This window comes from Propithecus coquereli, unplaced genomic scaffold, assembly GCF_000956105.1.
Source record: "Propithecus coquereli isolate 6110/MARCELLA unplaced genomic scaffold, Pcoq_1.0 Scaffold304, whole genome shotgun sequence".
Taxonomy (NCBI): Eukaryota; Metazoa; Chordata; class Mammalia; order Primates; family Indriidae; genus Propithecus; species Propithecus coquereli.
Window position 1 is genome coordinate 296253 of NW_012148664.1, and position 18857 is coordinate 315109.

At 42.4% G+C, this 18857-nt stretch overlaps 1 protein-coding gene across 3 annotated transcripts in view; it reads left to right on the plus strand.

Moving 5' to 3' along the window:
- The window catches only part of LOC105814748 (rho GTPase-activating protein 7), a 174587-nt gene that overhangs the window by 130916 nt on the left and 24814 nt on the right, over positions 1–18857 (plus strand). Inside the window, exons 1-2 of one of the 3 annotated variants that reach the window (XM_012649831.1) lie at positions 3351–3707; positions 18184–18255. In XM_012649831.1, coding sequence (XP_012505285.1) covers positions 3671–3707; positions 18184–18255 — 109 coding nt within the window. In that variant the 5' untranslated portion in view covers positions 3351–3670. Of the gene's footprint in view, positions 1–3350; positions 3708–18183; positions 18256–18857 lie in introns of those variants that run through there. The other 2 variants (XM_012649832.1, XM_012649829.1) reach the window with 2 other exon arrangements.

An 18857-nucleotide genomic window follows, 5' to 3' on the forward strand; every position in this document is an offset into this window, starting at 1 on the left:
GATATCAATTATTCAAATAGAATAGGAACCAAAGAGAGTAGCCCTCTTAGTTACTCCACCTTCTGCCACGTAGTTTAGGAGTTAGCTGATTTTTCTTTCCTTTATACCACAGTTGAATTGGAAAACATCCAAATATAGTGAGCGTGGACACGAATAGCCTCCAAGAAGCTGGTGCCCAAGCTGAGGAAAGAACATGGCAGGAAATAAACAGCACAGGTTCTTGTGCCTGATCTTTTTTTAATTTTTATTAATCTGCCACTGGTGACAAATAATTAACAACAGCAACGTCTGATGTAGTTTGTGATGGTTTTTCATTCTGATGTATTGAAGGGGTTTCAGAGGACCACAGACTACTGGCAGAAAAATGGGCTATGTTGCAGAAAAATGGGCTATGTTGCAGGAGTAATTCCTGCCTCTTAGAGCCCGGTGTTTCAATACTGAAATCTCAATGACAATCAGCGAGCAAACACAGTCTGACGTCATCTGCCTGACAAATGAAACCTTGGCAAATGAGTTGAAGGTTAAATGAAGAGGAGGGACTCTGAGCTGGCCCAAAGACCCTCTTTCAGCTGGTAAAGCACCACTGTTTGTTGACATTCAATGGCTTTTTCACTCTTTCCTTCCCCCAGCTTGTAAGGGTTCCTCACATTCACAAAGGTTAAAGTCAGGTCTTGTTTTATTTTAATCTTTTCTTGAATGATTATTTAAATAGGAATTTCATGATCTAGTTTGATGTGCCCATTTAATAGTATATAATAATAATGGCTAACATTATCGAGTGCTTATTATGTGCTAGGCACTTACGTGTGTCATTTCATTCAAACTTCATAAAACCCCATAAAGTATGCACTATTATAATACAACCTCCTTTTTTAAATGAAGGAATTGAAGTTTTGAGAGACTATATAACTAACATATTCCTCATAAAGCTGGTAAGCGGCCTGCTCCAAAAGTCATGTTTTCCACCACTATCTCTGTAAGTGTAACGGCCTTCAAAATGTAGCATGTCCATTTCTAACAGGAGTAAGCATTAAAACTATTAAAATTGGGGTTTGGCCCTGGTCATAGGCTATGTAAACAGACCAAAGAGTGGAAGAAAATGAGATTCAGTGAAGGCCAAATGCAAACCAATGCATCACCAAGAAAAATGATTTGGGAGTTATTATTAGTATTATTCAATGATAAACCACATAACACAACCTCCAGAGCGATGTAATGAAATTAGAGAAGACTCAGAGAATATTTCTCAATATTCAAGGAGAAAGCGATGGAGCTTGAACGAGTAGGGAAGAAAGGATTAGCATGTTTTAGTCTGGAAAGATGAATGCTGAGTGGGGATGGGTATATTAGGGATGGATGCACAGACTCCTAGAAACCTAATTAAATAAAAATATAACTTTACCCAGCAAATAATAAACATTAAGAATAGATTCTGAGAATCGGTGTATTTGGGGGGAGATGCTTAATGTATCTGTATTTTTAAGGTTTAAAATTTAACAAATAAGAGAAATTAGGGGTGTTTTGGAGGTGTACCCCAATTTTTTAAGTTTGAGGTTTACACTGAAGCCTGAGTGATCTTTTCGAAATGCCAGTCGGATCATGGGATGCTTTCATTTATTAAATGCCCTGTCACTGTCTATCTCTGTTAAGGATAAAGGGAACTGAAAGTTCTTACCCATACTTTCCAGGCTTCCCCTTGAATCACGCTCCCCCTTGCTGGCAACTGTGGGCGTTTGGACAGTTCCTCCAGCGCCCACACTTGGGAGAAGGCAGCTGCATCTTGTTGAGCCAAGTCAGGTCCCCACTTCCTGTACTTTCATAGCATTTCTTTTTCATTTTCATACACCCTTGTTGCTTCCCCCAACAGACTGCAAACTCTGAGTGGGCAGAGGCCAGACCTGCCTTTGCTTACCTTTGTGCCCCCAACTGTTCTAAGTAGGTCAAAGGCCTGGAAATATTTGTTGAATGGAGAAACCCCATGCTCTTCAGAGCTGAATCCTGGTTTGGGTAAGTTAAGAGGCCAGTGGTGGAGTTAACATTTTTCTTTTGTTTTATCAAAATTTATGGGAGTGGGGGCGGGGAGAAGAGTCTTGTACATGTACCATGATATGGCTATGAAATCAATACCTTTTAAACTATAATTAAGAGAGACTAAATTCTCCCATTTGAATGTACCGCATTTAAAGACAAACTGTGCTCCTCTTCAGCTCCTGTGTTCCTTCCCTTGCTTTATATATCTCCCCTAAACACTATATATATTTCATTAATTTATTTTGTTTATTGTACATCTTCCCCACGAGATAGTAAACTCCAGGAGGGAAGGGATAATTTTGTCTTTTGCTCATTGCTGTATGCTCCAGCCTAGAACTGTGTTTGGCACATGATAATAGTAAATGCTATATTTGTATTTGTTGAATGAATGAGTTTGCGTCAGTTGTTTTCCTTGCCCAGAGATATTAATAATAGGCAGAAAGCATCAATTAACTCCATAGTAAATTTTCATGGAATGCTGGCCTGGATTTTTAAAAATCTTACTGCAATTGTATTCGATTGTTATCCTTTACCATGGGGCTTTCTATCAGGGGCCCTCAAATTACAGTGCATCAGAATCACCTGAAAGCTTGTAAAAAATGAAGATTCTGCATTAGGATTGCGGCCCAAGGGCGAGTTTGAGAAACACTAGCTGTGACTCTAGAGGCGTGCTTAGCAAAACCTCAGTCCCTCCAAGGCAGTGTTAATTACCTACATTCGTTCTGTGCCCCTACGGGCGTTAGCAATGAATGTTGACTGTCCAAGGGACAGGTACTCTCTCCATTTTACAGATCAGGAAGCGCTGGTCCATCCCTACTTCTCCCGTTCCCCTCTGTTCCCACAAATTTAGATGATTCCCACCAGGACGAAAGGCAGAATTACATAGGTAAAAAGTGCGCAGAGCAACCAAGAACAAGATAGAAAGGGCACGGTGTCCCAGCGTCTAGGCAGGACAGCCCCGCTAAGTAAATGCCTCGTGCCTTTTCCCTTTGCACCTGGGGCCAATAGTTGGCGACTTTTAGGCGCTTCCCGTTGCGGACGTGCAGGCCACAGTGGGGGAAAACATTCCAGCCTTGGGCGGAGGCGGCGCAGGGTGGGGCGGGGCCTAGAAGGTGGGGCGGGGCCAGAGGATGGCCCGCGGCTGCGGCAGGCGACCCAGACCGCGAGGAGGTGGCGGGGACCGGGCGGAGTCCGGGAGGGGGGCGGGGTCAGAGAACAGCCCCGGGCAGCGGCCTGCGACCCCGACCGCCCGGAGGAGGCGACGCTGCCAAGGCTGATCCCGCCTCTCGGGGGTGGGCCCAGCGGGAGGGCACGGCCGGCCGGGCGATCGAGAGCCTGTGCGCTCCAGCCACCGGAGTGAGGGCGCGTCGCTGTGTCCCAGCTATGGCCGAACCTCCCCGCAGCAGGAGCAACCGCTCCCGAGCTGCTCGCCCAGCTCCCTGAGCGCTCTCCCTTTGCGATCTCTAGAAAACCCCGCGTTCTTTCTGGGGCCGTGGCGAGGGGCAGGGAGAGGCAAGGATGCGCTGAGCACCGCTAGGGCGCGCGTCCTGGGTGCTGCCGTGGGTCCCGACGCGGAGCCGAGCTGCCTCGGCCTGCCTCGACTTCCCCACTGCGCGCCTGCCGCCTTCGGCCGCCCTGGATGTGCAGAGAGAAGCCGGACACCATGATCCTAACACGTAAGCTAGACCTGTGCCTTGCTGTCGGGCCAGCCGGGGGAGCCAGCTGCGGAGGGGACCCGCTGCGGAGAAAATGTCACCCCGCCTTGTCAAGTCGGTGCCTGTCGTTCTGTGCTTTTGAAACGCTTTCTGAGGAGTCGCCCGAGTTTCTCGGAGGTGGTGTGTGGGGAAAGCCGGGGTCGCAGTTTGGGGAGGGAGGTTTGAATTTCGGGTTATGACCCTTAGCCACCATTGCCTGGGGACCCCGGCGGGCTCAGAGTCGGCCGCGATTAATGAAGTGAAGCCCAGGTTAACTTAACTTGCTGCTTGGTGGAGCCAGGGGCAGGGGGCCGGGCTGGGGACGCGGGGCTGCCGGCTGGGAGGGGCGCAGCGCCACCACCTTCTACCTTCCTTTGGGGACCATTGCGCGCTTGGTGCTTGCAGTCCTTCACCATCCACGTCCAAAATCAGGGTTGACTCCTGAGAGTTTATTTGGGGATATTTTAGACTCCAGTGGCACGTGGAATTTTTTAAAATCACTACTTGAAAGTAAGTTCATTAAAAAACTTTGTTTCATTTCAAACTGCTTTTGGTTCAGATATTTTAAACGCTGGGAATTCACTCGGACTGGGGGCCAGGAAAGTCTGGGTTTGGTGGCTGCGGATCCGTGGAGAGTGCTGAGGCTATTTAGCAAGCCCCGTGGCTTGCATGTGAGGGGTTCCTGTTAGAAAGAATGCAGTTCGCCCTCGAGTGCGGGGCCGCTGAATCGGGTTCCTGAAATGCCCCGTGGAGATGCCCACGCCCTTGGCCCCGGCGAGGAGCCCGCGGAGCAAGTCCCTGGGCGGGAGAGGAGGAAGGAAGCACGCCGCCAGACCCGGCTTTTTTCGTATCGAGGCGACGGCTTCTTGGAACCCTGCCCCGCGTCCCAGTCTGTGTCCCTGTCCCCACCTCCGACGTCTTGGGTCGAGCCTTTGATCCTTGGGAAGGAGCTTCACCCCCACAGCGGCAAAGCGACCCTGCTGTTTGTAATTTTCTGCGTTTCCGCGCGTCCTTCCAGCGCACAGCCTGTGGGGCGAGGGGAATGAGAGCGCACAGGGGTGAGGCCGGCAGGGTCGGAATCTGCAGCCTGCCAGCTTGGCGAACCTGGGCAGTGACACGCCCTCACTGTGCCTCCTTCATCTGCAACGGGGGGGTAATAACTGTATTTTTGCGCGAGGAGGTGGTGAGGGTCAAATGCGCTATGTAAGTAGAAGTGCTTAGCGAGGTGTCCTGCTGATATTCAACAAATCCCCAATTTATGCTAATTACTATGGAAGGAAACCCCTACCTATAGTCATTAATCTGCATTGTGGAGCACAAAACTTTGTCCCACTTCCCTCCCTTCCCCATCCCCAGTCTTGCTTTGAGTGAGTCTTTTTACAACCACTGTGGTTAGCAAATGGGTTCATTCTCAGGATTCAGAGATTGCTTCAGCTACTCTTGGTGAGATAGAGGAATGCAGCCTAGGCTGGTGGCACATATGACGTATATGAGTAGAAAAAAATGACAGCTCTGGAGAAGACCGAATACTGAGTCTCAAATTACATTTTTTTCCTCCAAAATTCTGTTTGCTGAAGGGATGAGGGGAAAATAATAGCCCAGCAGATTGCAGTGCTCTGAATGTAAATCTATCAGCAGCTCCAAGAGATTGACTAATTCACCATCCATCTGGACTGCAGGCTGGTCCTCGGCAGAGATAATTTGCAGACCATAAGTGTGGAATTAAGGGAGGCACCCAGTGCCATCTTGGCTTGCAGACTACAGCAGATGGTCAGAGGGGTGCCCTGTAAGGCAGCAGCCCCCCTAATGGAAGAACTGAAGTCCTGAGGAACGAGTGTCAAATGGTTAGCAGATGTGCGCACAGAAGTTATTTCGAGACATTTTCTGAGAAAATCTTGGCGATTGCGTGTATTAACTTTTATTGTGGAATGCCAGATTTACAGCGTGGCCCAAGTCTGGACGCATACTTTTTGCATTAGCACTACTGTTCAGAGAATTTGAAATGAAGCACAGCCGACTGACTTTCTCTCTCAGCTGTTTTTAAAAATTTGCTTTTGACAAAAAATGTTATTTTAATTCTGGCTGGGTAACATGTGACACCAAACAGGCTGAAAGTTCAAGGAAGGGGGACTGACTGGTTTTCCCACCTCCACACAGCCTCCAATTTACCTGGAGTGGATGAGAAAAGTGGTTTCAGTGACTTTTGTCATCACAACTTCCCAACTGTAGATCTTATGAGAAACACCACTCGCTCCTTAAAGAGTGAAAAGATTAAACAGTTAAGCAATTCACTATTACTAATTGAAGGCAGTGTTTCAAGTTTTAATACATTGGACCAATCAAAAGGATTTTCTCATGGCTCTCAAACAAAGGTGAAAGGCAGGTTGCCCTTCAATCTAAAGCTTTTGTTTTTTTACTTGTTTGTTTGTTGTTCTGTACTGTTGGTTCAAAGAGCAAAGACCAAGTGAAGTTTAAGAGCATTTTTACATTAAAAGAGTTTGGATCCTCCTGGAAAATATACCAGATAAGTAGAACAATATGTTATGATTCAACAAGTTATTACTGCGAAGTGTGTTTAAAAATGTATATAGTACTTAAATTCTTATTTGTAGAACTATTAATGGGACTTACAGAGGATATGAGAGGCCCCAGTGAGATGACTTCCAATCAGAGGCTTGGTGAGGTTCCAAGAGGTGGTTTCAAATACAGAAATAAGTACTTGGGTTTCCCTTCGTGTCCCCGTAGAGATTTTAAGCCATGATGCAATGTTTAAATGAGACTGGTATTTTTTTATGACTTAGGCGGGTAAACACGCAATTCGAAAATATTTAGGGAAGGGTGATTTGGTCCAGAAGAATGGGGACATCCAAAGTACAGTGGGTGAAGTGAATCAGACTTTTTTGAAGAGAGCCTTGTGCTGGACAGGATGGTCCAGTATTGTCAACACAAGTTTCTCATGCTTAACTCTCCTTCCTAGCAACAGGAAGACGGAAATGAGGCCATGCAAAAAAAAAAAAAAAAAAGACCCTGAAAGGCTCCAGACAATACTTGATCCACCCTACCATTCACCCTGTATAACCAGAAGACTTACAAAAGTAAAAATAACTTCAGATGTTTCCCCTTCCTCCCTGGATATTGCCAAATCATTAAAGACTGAATTTTCAGTGCTTCAGAACATCACAGCAAAACCTGGCCCCATGGTGTGACTGGTCATGCCCAGCCTGTTCTTGAGATTATAAAGCAGACCTGGGGAGAAAGGTGATTTTCGTTTTTAATGTTTGCATAGTCCAGTGATTTGAATTACTTGAGCTGGGATCCAGTGAGAGAGACAGAATTAATTCCTTTAATGTCTAAACTTAATTATACCTCTGACTTTCCCAGAATGCTCATTTTATCAGGATCTGCCTCTAAAATACTTAGTTTGGATCTGTGGGGGCTAAAATGCAAAAGAATAATCTATACAGCATTCAAGACATTACAATTTTTTTTCTTCCTGTTGTGGTCAAGGTGAACTAATGCCCAACCATGGAGTATAAATATCCACTCTGCCCTAAAGAGCACAGTCGTAAATTCCTCTTTTCCATAGCTATGAAATTAGAAGGAAAATGCCTTTCTGGAGCTGACTTGCACAATTGTCTCTATTTCTGACTCTGTGGCCATTGCATATGGAAGAATGCAGAGAATTCAGCATTACTCCTCTTTTAAGGAAGACAGTGCTGTCGAGTTAAAATATGTTTTAGGAATGGTTGCTGCATTGAATGAGTGCAGTCAGTGGTGTTTTCGTTCAACCTCAAATTAGTTAGGGATCCAGTTAACGTAGAAGGGTTAAGATTCCCGTAAAAGGGTTAAGATTCCCGGCTGAGAAGGGCTCATCCTGTCTGTTGGCACTTTTCCTTGTGTGGGACCTTGTGTTATTGTTAAGGTTTATCATGATCAAAATCAATGATAACAACCAGGGAGTCCTGGGGGGGACTCTAATTAGTTCTACTCTGTCTTGACATTTTTTTCACTAGATATTTCTTCCTTGCCGTCATAATTAATGGTGTTCAGGAAGAAAGCCTGGCATATATTTAGCCTATATATTTTTCTCGTCTTTCACAAGCAGCAGTCAATTTTCTAGTATGGCCTTTATAGAGCCTTGCAGTTTACTTTGAAGTTTGGCCCCGGGGTCGGGGGGGGCTGGGGGGTGGCAGCTTGTGTTTCATAGGTAGGGAGCTATAATGTTAGGGTCCAGGAATGACAATTTTTGTGTACGTCCCCTCTCTGGGGGCATAGTGATTGGAAGACTTGAGCCTCTGTGTCGAACATTTGGGGAAGTGTTCTGGGCTACCATCTTCTCAGTCTAACCTCTGTTGATTGTACTGAATAATGCTTTCTTTGGTGAGACTATTTCAAAATATTATTTCTAAGGGAAACTTTTCTCCCAGATGTCACTGAAAATATTTGAATGCCTGCCTGTAAGGAAACAAAGTGCTTGGGCACCCAAAGGTAAACTATGAATGCCTTACTAGAGCGAAGCCAAAACAATGGAAATCAGTTTCTCTTCATCATTCATCTTCGTTTTTTGTTCTGGAAAGTAGGCTCCTTTTCCCTTCATACATATGTCTACCTGGAAAAGGCTTTCGTGTCTACTGCCTCCCCCACCAGGAGAAAATCAAAAGCTAATTGAAGGCTGCGGTCAGTGAAGCCAGAGTCCTCAGATGCCTTTGACACCTCCCATCCACATTTTGTTCTCTCCCCTGCCCCACCTTTGAGTGTCCTGTGGAGAGGACTGGAGGTCACTTCCTGAAGCTTGTCAGAAAGGCGCCTTCCTTCTCCTTGCAGGAGCCTCTAAAGGATGTCTCCGGGACAAAAGTTTTCCACACCCCGAGGTTGCAGCGTTTCCCAGGCTCACAGCACTAAGGAAGCCATAGAAGAAGAGACTCTGGAGGTGCAATGGCCTGTGGCCCATGCACTGGGCTGCACTCCAGCCATGCTGTGCCATTTGTCACACTCAAGTGACAAAATACATAAAAGATGCTGAAATTATGAAACGATCTTTACCTCCTGGATCTGCAGAAATCATAAATTCAGGAAGGATCCATGACTCCCTTTTTCAAACTACGTAGCACAGAGAAGGGATTTTATGTAGGGCTTGTGCATTGGTAAAAGTCATTTCATGGGAAAGTCCAGAACTAAACAAAGGCAGCCTGGAAAAAACAGCCCCTCTTCCCAACTGAGGGGCAGCTGTGATGTGGGGAAGTTCTGTGATTAGTCCAAGGCCACATGTGAGTTGACTGGAACCTCAGACCCCAGCCAGTCACTGCATGTAAACAAAATGGGGACAGATACAGATGAAGATCTTAATGTGTTTGGAGGAACTTAAATAGATGTGCCTGAATCAAAATTTGACCAGTAGGCTGTATTCATTTGGGTGGCTGGGTGTCTCAAGCAATTTTGATGAAAATAATTCCTTAGATCACCTAAAAGACAGCGTCTTATTTTTTCTTACTACTTTTAACGGGAACCTAAGAAAGTCAAATTGAATAGTGGTTCCTGTTTAAGATAGACATAGGGATGGCTGGAAGTAGCTTATACCTCTCACCGGTACCTGCCATGTTTTTATTTTCATTGGTCTTTGTAAGGCAACTTGATATTTCATTCATCTTCTTGATTTTCTTTTTTCTGTCAGAATGGACTAAAACAGGAGTGAGCAGGTTTGGTTTTATAATTCCTTGCTGTCCCAGACCCCTTTGTTTCTAATTTAAGGTTTTTGTAATACTGCAGTTTGCACAGTATTTTATTTTTTTCTGTGCCGTAGTACAGCTACAGGGCAAAAAGCCAAAGGGAGCTGGCCTTTGTAGAATAAGATTAAAAAAAAAAAAAAAAAAAGAATTGACATATGTGCCAACCTTTCATAATGGAAACGGGTTACTCTAAGGTTTGTAACAAGGTATTTTGCCTTCAATAATAATTTTTAAAAGGAAATGGATTATGTAATCTTAAAACATCTGCTTCAATGTACAAAGAAAATAAGGCGCAGAAAAAAAAGGGCACTTAAAAGTATGTTATTTAGTTTCCTGTCTTGATATCGTCTTCTTAATCTTTGCAAATATCATCTTTAATGGACTTAAAGATAGATGTCGTTTAAGAGCTATTCCAAATCATTGGTTTTAGTGCGTGGTTTGGAATGTATAAATATTTGACAAAGAATACTAGAAATATGTATATGTGCATTGAACATGGATAGATAGATGTGTTTGTGTACCAAAGATTTATTTTTATCCCGCCCCGTTTGAAATGAAATAGAAAGATGTGATGATTCAACATCCATTTCCTTAATAGTTTCTTTTAATTTCATGTTGGCCTCTTTGTGCAGGGTAGTAAGTGCCAATTTTTGATGAGTTAGGAGATATTTTCTGTTCCTGGAAATAACTGGATCCACACAAGGCTAGGGTGCCTGACAAAGCCATGTCCCTCATGGGTTGAAATTAATCCAGAGATGTTGCCTTTGCGAGGGAGGAGCACATGTCTTCTTGCGAGCTACTTGGCTTTTCCCAGTTGGTGAGTTAAAAACAGTACTTTGCAAACTCTTGTACTATATGATCCCCAAAGGGGATTTCAATTGATTTAATTTCTGCGTTGCTAAAGTGTCATTTGGAGGGCTTAATCCCAGGTATAAGCTTGTAGGGTGTGTCTCCCAAGGTTTCCTTCTTTCAAGGCAAAACCATTTATTAAGTTGTCATCACATCACAGGGAAAATGGGTCCTTTCCCCCTCCCCCCTTTATATTGTTTCTAGGAATGTTCTTTACTAGAAAGCAGCATATCTCCAAACCTCAAGCAGAAGAGAGAAAAACAAAACAAAACTTAACAAGAAAACTCCCCCAAACTTCCATTCCTTACTGAAAAACAGTCCAGTGATTTAAAAGTGAGGGTACTATTGAAATAGGCAAGACTATATTAGGCAAGTGCGCTAACCTGGGGATGAGAGCTGGGTAGCTTTGAAACCTTAAGCAAATTACCTAAATTCTGGACCAGCTTCCTCATTTGTAAAGAGAATAGGTAAAAAACCTCCCAGGTGCATTTCAGCACCCAGTTCACTGCTTCTGTGCAAACCAAGAAGCTGCTGTAACAGAAATACAAGTGTGAACCATCAATAAGCAAAGTAAAACTCTTGGAGGTTTCTGTGCGTCGAAGTGTTTTCTTCCTACAGATATTAATTGTAGTTTGAGGGCTCTAGACATGGATGTAAGCAAACATTTTTGGTTTTGTGTTCTCTGTCACATGAACATAAGCTTCATGGGACAAATCAAGAAATCGAAAACGTTGAAATTTTAACAATAAAAACTTCAGTAAATTTACAAAATTGGGGATCTCCCAAAGCGGTTTCTAGTAATCCACTTTTTTGAGTGAAAAATGTCTCCATCTAATTGATGAGAAATCTGGAAAATTAATGTAGGAATGGAACATATTCTAAAGGTTGTCATAGAGAAAAGGCAAAATGGGCATATGCCTGAGAATAATGCATTTCAAATTGGTCACTTTAGGAGATAACAGCTTTTTTTTTTTTTTTTTTTTGGAGACAGGGTGGAATGCAGTGGTGTGATCATAGTTGACTGCAACCTTTAACTCCTGGGCTCAAGCAATCCTCCAACCTCAGCTTCCTGATTATTTTTTGTAGAGACAGGGTCTTACGATGTTGCCCAGGCTGGTCTGGAATTCCTGGCTTCAAGCACTCCTCCCTCCTCAGCCTCTGGGATTACAGGCATGAGCCACCTCTGTGGGCCCAGCATTTTAAAAATAGAATAGAAAGATGTAAGATTACAACACTTATTGTAGGTATTGTTTGAAACTCCTTTCAGTTTTACATGTACTTACATATATACACATGTTTTTATGCATGAATGTATACTTACATTTATACACACATACGCATGTACATATTTGTATATGTATACCAAGTTACAATATAAAATGTATTTCTTATTGTGAATCATGGTCAAGAAAATTAACAAAACCACTTTTACTAGAACAAATATCCTATCAGTGGTTTATATAAATATTTCTGTAATATTTATTAAGCAACTGCTATGTGCCACACACTGTTGTGGGTGCTTGGGATATATCAGAGAATAAAACAGACAAAGAAAATTGTCATTGTGGAGCTTACAATAAGGGAAGACAGAAAGTAAATGTAATAAGTGTTGTGAAAGAAGAAAAAATAAAGCAGAGAAAGGGGGAGGAGGGGTGAGTGGGGTAGGACTGATGGCAGTCTGGCTTTCACCAGTGAAAGGGGGAATCATTGGTGCTGTCTGCACAGGCTCACCTGGGACTTAACAAACACTGGACCGTAGACTAGCCCTTAGGAAACTAATGCATTGCTAAGTAGAAGATAAAGAATCATCAGACACCCTGTGCTCAACTGTGAGTTAATTACCTTTGCCCTTGGCTTCCTGCTTTGGGGAGGACTTTGTGTCTTTGACTGTCCCTAAGGGCCACTGGCAGGACACCTAATTCAATAAATAAATACTGAGGAAACAGGACAATGCAGGATGATTGGCTTCACTTAAACATAAGAATGTACTAGAATATACCTATTGTTAGGTCAAATAGCCTAAAGAACTGAATTGGTGGTTGACCAGTCTCCCAGAAGCTTCCTAACTGGTTTTTGTCAGACTATGTGTAGCAGATGTTTGGGATTTTTTTTAGGCACCTGAGGGTAAGAATGCTGCCAACTGCTGGTCAAAATCTTTACTGTGATTAGATAACATTAGAGTTTAATAAATATTAATGTATGCATTCTGCTATCTGACTTAGCCTTCCTAGGAATTTGTTTTACATAGATCATTCCTGATAACCAGACAGTTGTGTAGGTTTCACATTTATTTTTATTAATTGCAAAGAGAATGAGATTCAAGTCATTGTTCTTAGTCTGCCTTTAAAGAAAGGAAAATAGTAATAGATTTTTTTTTCTTTTCCTTCTTCAAACAATTTGATATGTAATTCCTGTGTGCAAAATGTAGGCTTTCAGGATATACAAATGAATTCAGAAGGGAGAGGTTGGTGGGGTAGAGAAAGGGTGGTTTGAGGGAGGGAAGAGAATTCAGGGCTTGAGGTGTGTGAAAGAGGGGTGCATCTGGGACTCCGAGGGGTGCAGTTCGCCTGGGGCGAAGCTTGCATTTGGAGGCCTTCCAAGAGCTGAGTGGAAAGGCAGAGGCCAAACTGCAAAGGCTGTGGGCTTCACTGTGGAGTTTGGACTGTATCTGAAAGGCAGTGAAAAGGCACCAAGGAATTGTAAGCAGGGGAGTGACATGATGAAATATGTGTTTCATAAAAACCAACTCAGTGTCTCAGGGATCCTTGGCCAAGGATAGACATGTTGTAGGGTAGCAAGGGGCAAGGCTTACCCAAAGTTCAGTTGGGAGGCTATTAGGATAATCCAAGGGAGAAAAAGAGTCCAGACAAAGGAATACAAAGAAAAGTTACCTGACTCAGTGGTCCTCAATCCTGGCTACCTTTAAACTTACTTAGGGAGCTTTTATGAAATACAATGTCCAGGCCCTCCCTAAACGGAGTAAAGCAGAATACCAGGGAGTGGGTGGTTGGTGTTTTTAGAAAGTTCCCCAAGGCAGTGCCTACCCACATCCAGGCTTAAGAGTCACTCAAGTCTCCTCGCCTTGCAAGTTTTCAAGGCCATGGTTTGCTTCTCCAGGTGAGCCTCCCTGTGAAATCCACCCACCAGGTAAAGACAGGCTGTTAGTAAATCCACGATGTCCATGGGCATGACAGCCCTGTAAAATTGGCCCCCCTTGAATGTAATCAAGAGAATCAATAAGCAGAATCTTCCTTCCCATTAGCAGGAATCTCTGTCACCACGGGGAGTGGACTGAATCTTGGTTTAGACCACCTGCCTGCACACAGCTAATGTGGTTCTCTAGCAGTAAAATCATTAACTTTTCCAGGTATCTTTGTCCACAAGCGTGTCATATTTTAGGAAATCCAAGGAAGCTGGAAAATGCTTGAATTTTCTGACATTCCTCTACTTCCTCAGAATTGCATTAAAAAAAAAACTAATTCAGAGTAGAATTTGCATGGAGGCCTGATTTTGATAGCATGTTGTCAAAGAAGGGAAGAAACCTGAGAATTCCCACTGTGAAGACAGAGGGGACAGAAGATGGAAGTAATCACATCCTGCTTAGCCACAATTACTGTTGCTCAACCAGCTAAGATCAACAGAGTTCAACAGCATGATGTTGGGGTGGGGAATTTCTGTTCTACTTGCTGTTGAGGGGTAATGGGAAGAGCGGGTCATCCCATCATGCCAGGAAATGTGCAAATATGCCCTAATGGTTCCGAGCCATACACAACAGGGTCTCCCGGACCTCATTCACCTGATGTGGAGAAATGCTTTGTGAACCGACAGACGACTGAAGCTGTTTCCAATAAAAATTTCCTGTTTCCTCCTTAACACATTTGTCTGTTGTTTGCTTAGAGAAAACCCAGGCATAAAAGTTTCATTGTATTTCCATTGTAGTTTTAGTTTCTAATGGCATTTTCACTCAGTGGGGAGTGTTTTTTAACAAGCCATCCTCATAGTTTTCACACTACCTACCACCCACCTATACTGAAGGGAAAATCATGCCCTGAGAGCCAGTTAGAGGCCCCCCAAAGCGAGCATCGGACAGGTGTTAAGGTGACTGAAGTAATGTAATATATACATGGTTTTCTTTAATATTTTAAGTTTTGTTCATTGTAACATACAGTATTTTTAAAGGGAAGACTTGTCTTGCAGGAAGAAACTCGCATTTCTATTCACTTCTAATTTCCTCTCCCACTATGGCATTTGAATGTAGAAATGTTATTTTTTATATATGTAATTTTTTTTGAGATGGGGTCTTGCTATGTTGCACAGGCTGGCCTTGAACTCCTGGGCTCAAGTGATCTCCCCCCTCAGTCTCCCAAGTAGCTGGGACTACAGGCAGAAAGCTTGTTTTTAGAAGTGGTTACTTCTCTGCCTGTTTCCCCATGTGTTCATTTATCTTGGGGATGATACTAGTAATCCACATTTTAGAATCCATATGAAAAGTAAATGAACTAATATGCATTCAGTGCTTAGACAGGGCCTTACACGCATTAAGTGCTCAATAAAATAAGCCCTTGATAGAACTGTTGAGAGGCATCTGGGAAGACTGTTCATGGGGCAGGTGGCATTCGATCTGGCTCTAGAAGGATGAGTGAAATTTGAGCTTGAGCAGACGGGAGGGCACCTCAGACCAGGGACCTCAGGGTGGTGTGCATGGAGATGAGCACAGGTGTCGTTTGGGTAGGATGCAGGAATATAGGGAGCTGGAAAATTAGATTGGATGCCAAGTGGAGAGCCTTGAAAATCATGCAGAGGTGTCTAAACTTGATTTTCTTTTAGGCAGTGGAGCTCCAGCAAAGTTTGTGAGGGAGAAACAAGACCAAAACTATAACTCAGGAAGTTTGATGAGCCAGGGTTGCTGGATACAGTGTTTTCGTTAGGAGATAAGAGTGAAAGTAATGGCCTGAGTCAGGGAGTGAAACTAGAAGGGTGTTCCCTGCCTCTGCAGTCCCCAAGCCCCAGGCTGAGCACCAGTACCTGTCCGTGCCCTGTTAGGAACCAGGACACGGAACTCTGCCTGCCCCCTATCCATGGAAAAATTGTCTTCCATGAAACTTAGGAATCCAGTCCGCAGCAGGAGGTGAGCGGTGGGTGAGTAAGCAGAGCTTCTTCTGTTAGCTACAGCCACTCCCCATCGCTTACATCACTGTCTGAGCTCCGCCTCCCCTCACGCCTTTCGGTGGAAAATTGTCTTCATGAAACTGGTCCAAACAGTTGGGGAACGCTGTACCTACCTAATTTGCATGTAGAGTTAGGTTCGTTTCATATTAAATAAAACTAAAACACTGATTTTTTAAAAAAATCAATGCTTGCGTTAGATTGTTAGTACTTTCCCTTGACTTATTAATTGGAAAGGGTGAGAGTAAGGTCAAGTATTGCATTTTCTAAAAAATATGCGACAACTTTTAAAAGTTTTCTAATTCTGATTTCTTTCTACAGAAAGAGTGGGTTAAGTTCACCTTTGTTGTGTAGCCTAAGTTTTCATGAGTGGACATTTTTTCATGTAAAGTAGTTAGACACTTGTCTCCCATGGTTTCATATCTAAAAGAAAGACAAATTCTCGTCTAGTCTAGGATGAAGAAACAGAAGGGTAAAATTACTGGACCTCTGCAGTTCTTGAAAGTACTGCTGTTTAGCCATTGTATAAGCTGTTAATTAAAACATCTGCTGAAGAAACAAACCTTCGCCTGTTCACATCATTTCTTTCTAACAAAGTGACCGTACGGGCGATTATTTGACACAGCTTTTTAGATCAATTTTTGGTCATTTGGAGGCATCTCATTTTCTTAGTGGTAGAAAATAAGAGAGCCACAAGACAGCAATATGTATTTGCGTGTTCCTGGGACCTTAAATAAACTCTCACTTTGTAAAGTATTGTATAAATAAATGTAAAGATTGGTTAGAAAAATAATATCTTACATCTTTCCTGACTCTTCACATGAAACCATTTTTATAAGATCAGGAACGTGCTCCAAATAGGTGGCAAAATGAGCTAGTGAATTAATGTCTAATTAATGCTTTTATACCTGTGCTGTTCTGGTGTCATGTCTGATTAGTCAAAAAAGAGTGGACAAAAAAAAAATTAAAAAGAAAAAAAAAAGAGTGGACATTGAGAATTTTTAGTTATTCACCAATTGTTAAATAAAACATTAAGAAAAAAAAGCAAGCACATTTACTTTTAAACAATCTATTGTTCGACGTCTAACAATCTGTTCAATCAAAATAACCTCTAAATGACCAGAAGAAATGAGTTATTTAAAATATTTTTTAAAACAGACTTTTTTCTTTCCATATCTATTTTTTTGGGTGGAGGGAGAGGGCACAGAATAGGGAAAAGGTAATTTCCTCGTTCTTTAAAATAAAATATTGAGCTTCTATATGTTTTTCCAGCAATAAAATATAAAACTTTATAATTTTATTTAAAATTTCCTTAATTTCTTGCTAAGACAAGGTGTGGATATATATGAAAAAATGTTAAGCTCAGATAATTCACATTGGACAATTTATATTCTTTTATTCTGTATAAACATTGAAGTTCTTCCACATTTATGTCACTCAGTCCTACACCACCAATGCAGTCCTGAATCTCGGGTTTAATAATGCTGCTTTTATCACTACACTGAAAAGATCCATGAGAGTCAACTTTGCCATCCCATTCATTTCCACTTTACTGCCATGGTTTTTTAGTTTGGCTATTAACTAACTCATCAGAAGACGGCACGTTGTTTTTTCTCTTTGGTGTGCTCAATAAGAACATTCCCACTTGCTTTAAGGAATTTGTTTTCATACTTAACCTGTCTTAAAAGGCCACGGAACTCATGAAATAATAGGTGAAAAATGCTTTAAAACCATAAAGTTTCAAGAGACAAAAGTAGTATGTGTATAATTCTACTCCTGCCTATTGGTCTCCCATCTAGCTCAGAGGAGAGATGCTTAATGAAGACTTGAATCTGGGATAGATTAAGCAATGTCCTTTATAAATGAGTGAATAGCCTTACATAACTCAGTACTCTAATGGCCCGGGGATGGTGGGAGGAAGAGTTGAAAGGAATATTCTTTGTGCAAACAGAGAAACTAATTAATGTGCCTAGGACCTCCTCTGTGAGTCAGTTTTAACGGGATTGTAAATATGTGCTTGAGTGAGTTTTTAACACAGTGTGTCAGTTGCTCTTGGCCTTTCTGTTTATCAATACTATCTACAAGATGTTAAAACCACAGGGAAGTCGAAGCTTTATTAGCCATTTCAGCCTGCCAAGATTGTGGGATTTATTGACTGCATGCCCTCCACATTACTTGACAGCCTACACCTCTCCTACTGGATTAATACCCAGTTAATACCCATGCACCTAAAGGCACAATGTCACACTGGGGACTTTTAAACCGCCTGTCCCATGGGTGTCAGAAAGTCTGTTACTTGCTCAGTTAAATTGTATTTTAGGATGTCAGATATACTTGGTGGCCTTTTGTTGAAGTGAAAAGCAACCAAGCAAGAGGCCGGCCAGGCTTAAAATTATTTAATCCCTCTTCAACTTTCTCATTATGCCTTATTTTCATAACCATTTGTAACTAGACCATTTAAGAAGCAGCACCTAGTAACTTACTCCTGGGACCCTATTTTTATTTTTTGTAAAGGAAAAATACATAATTATACATGTGAAAAGATGCATAAAAATTTAAAGCATTTTGAATTAAGTGGGTTTGTTTTGTTTTGTTTTGCTTATCTATATTTTCTACAGAGGTCATGTTTTGCTTATATAATAAAATCAAAGTTTATTAAGGGAAAAAGAAGCATCCTGAGGACATGGCTAACAGTTCTTTCTTCTGTTCTGTTCTAGAAATTGAAGCCAAGGAAGCATGCGATTGGCTACGGGCAACTGGTTTCCCCCAGTACGCTCAACTTTATGAAGGTAAGCTGGGAATGACATTCTTTTTAATTGGCGTAGTCATAGCACTTGGTTCATGATTATTATTGATCTATGACTTATTTTCAGAAATTTTATTATTTAAATATTTCACTTAAAAATATAATGTAGGCTCACGCTTGTAATCCTAGCATTTTGGGAGGCTGAGGCAAGAGGATCGTTTGAGGTCAGGAGTTCGAGACCAGCCTGAGCAAGAGTGAGACCCCATCTCTGAAAAAAATAGAAAAATCAGCCTCATGCCCACTTGCAGTCCCAGCTACTTGGAAGGCTGAGGCAGGAGGATGGCTTGACCCCAGGAGTTTGAGGCTGCAGTAAGCTATGATGACACCGCTGTACCCTAGCCTGGGTGACAGAACAAGACCCTGTCTCAAAAAAAAAAAAAAAATAGTAAGCAGCTAAGACCTCCACCACTCAATGATAACCCATCCATGCACTTTCCCATTCTATCCCTCTGCCACGCCAAAGTAACCGTGGTCCTGAAACCTGTTTATACTTTTCTTGCATTCCTTTCATATAATTTGATTGCATTTCCTGAAAAGTATATTTTTATAAAATTATTTTTACCTTTTTACCAAGTGTATCATGCT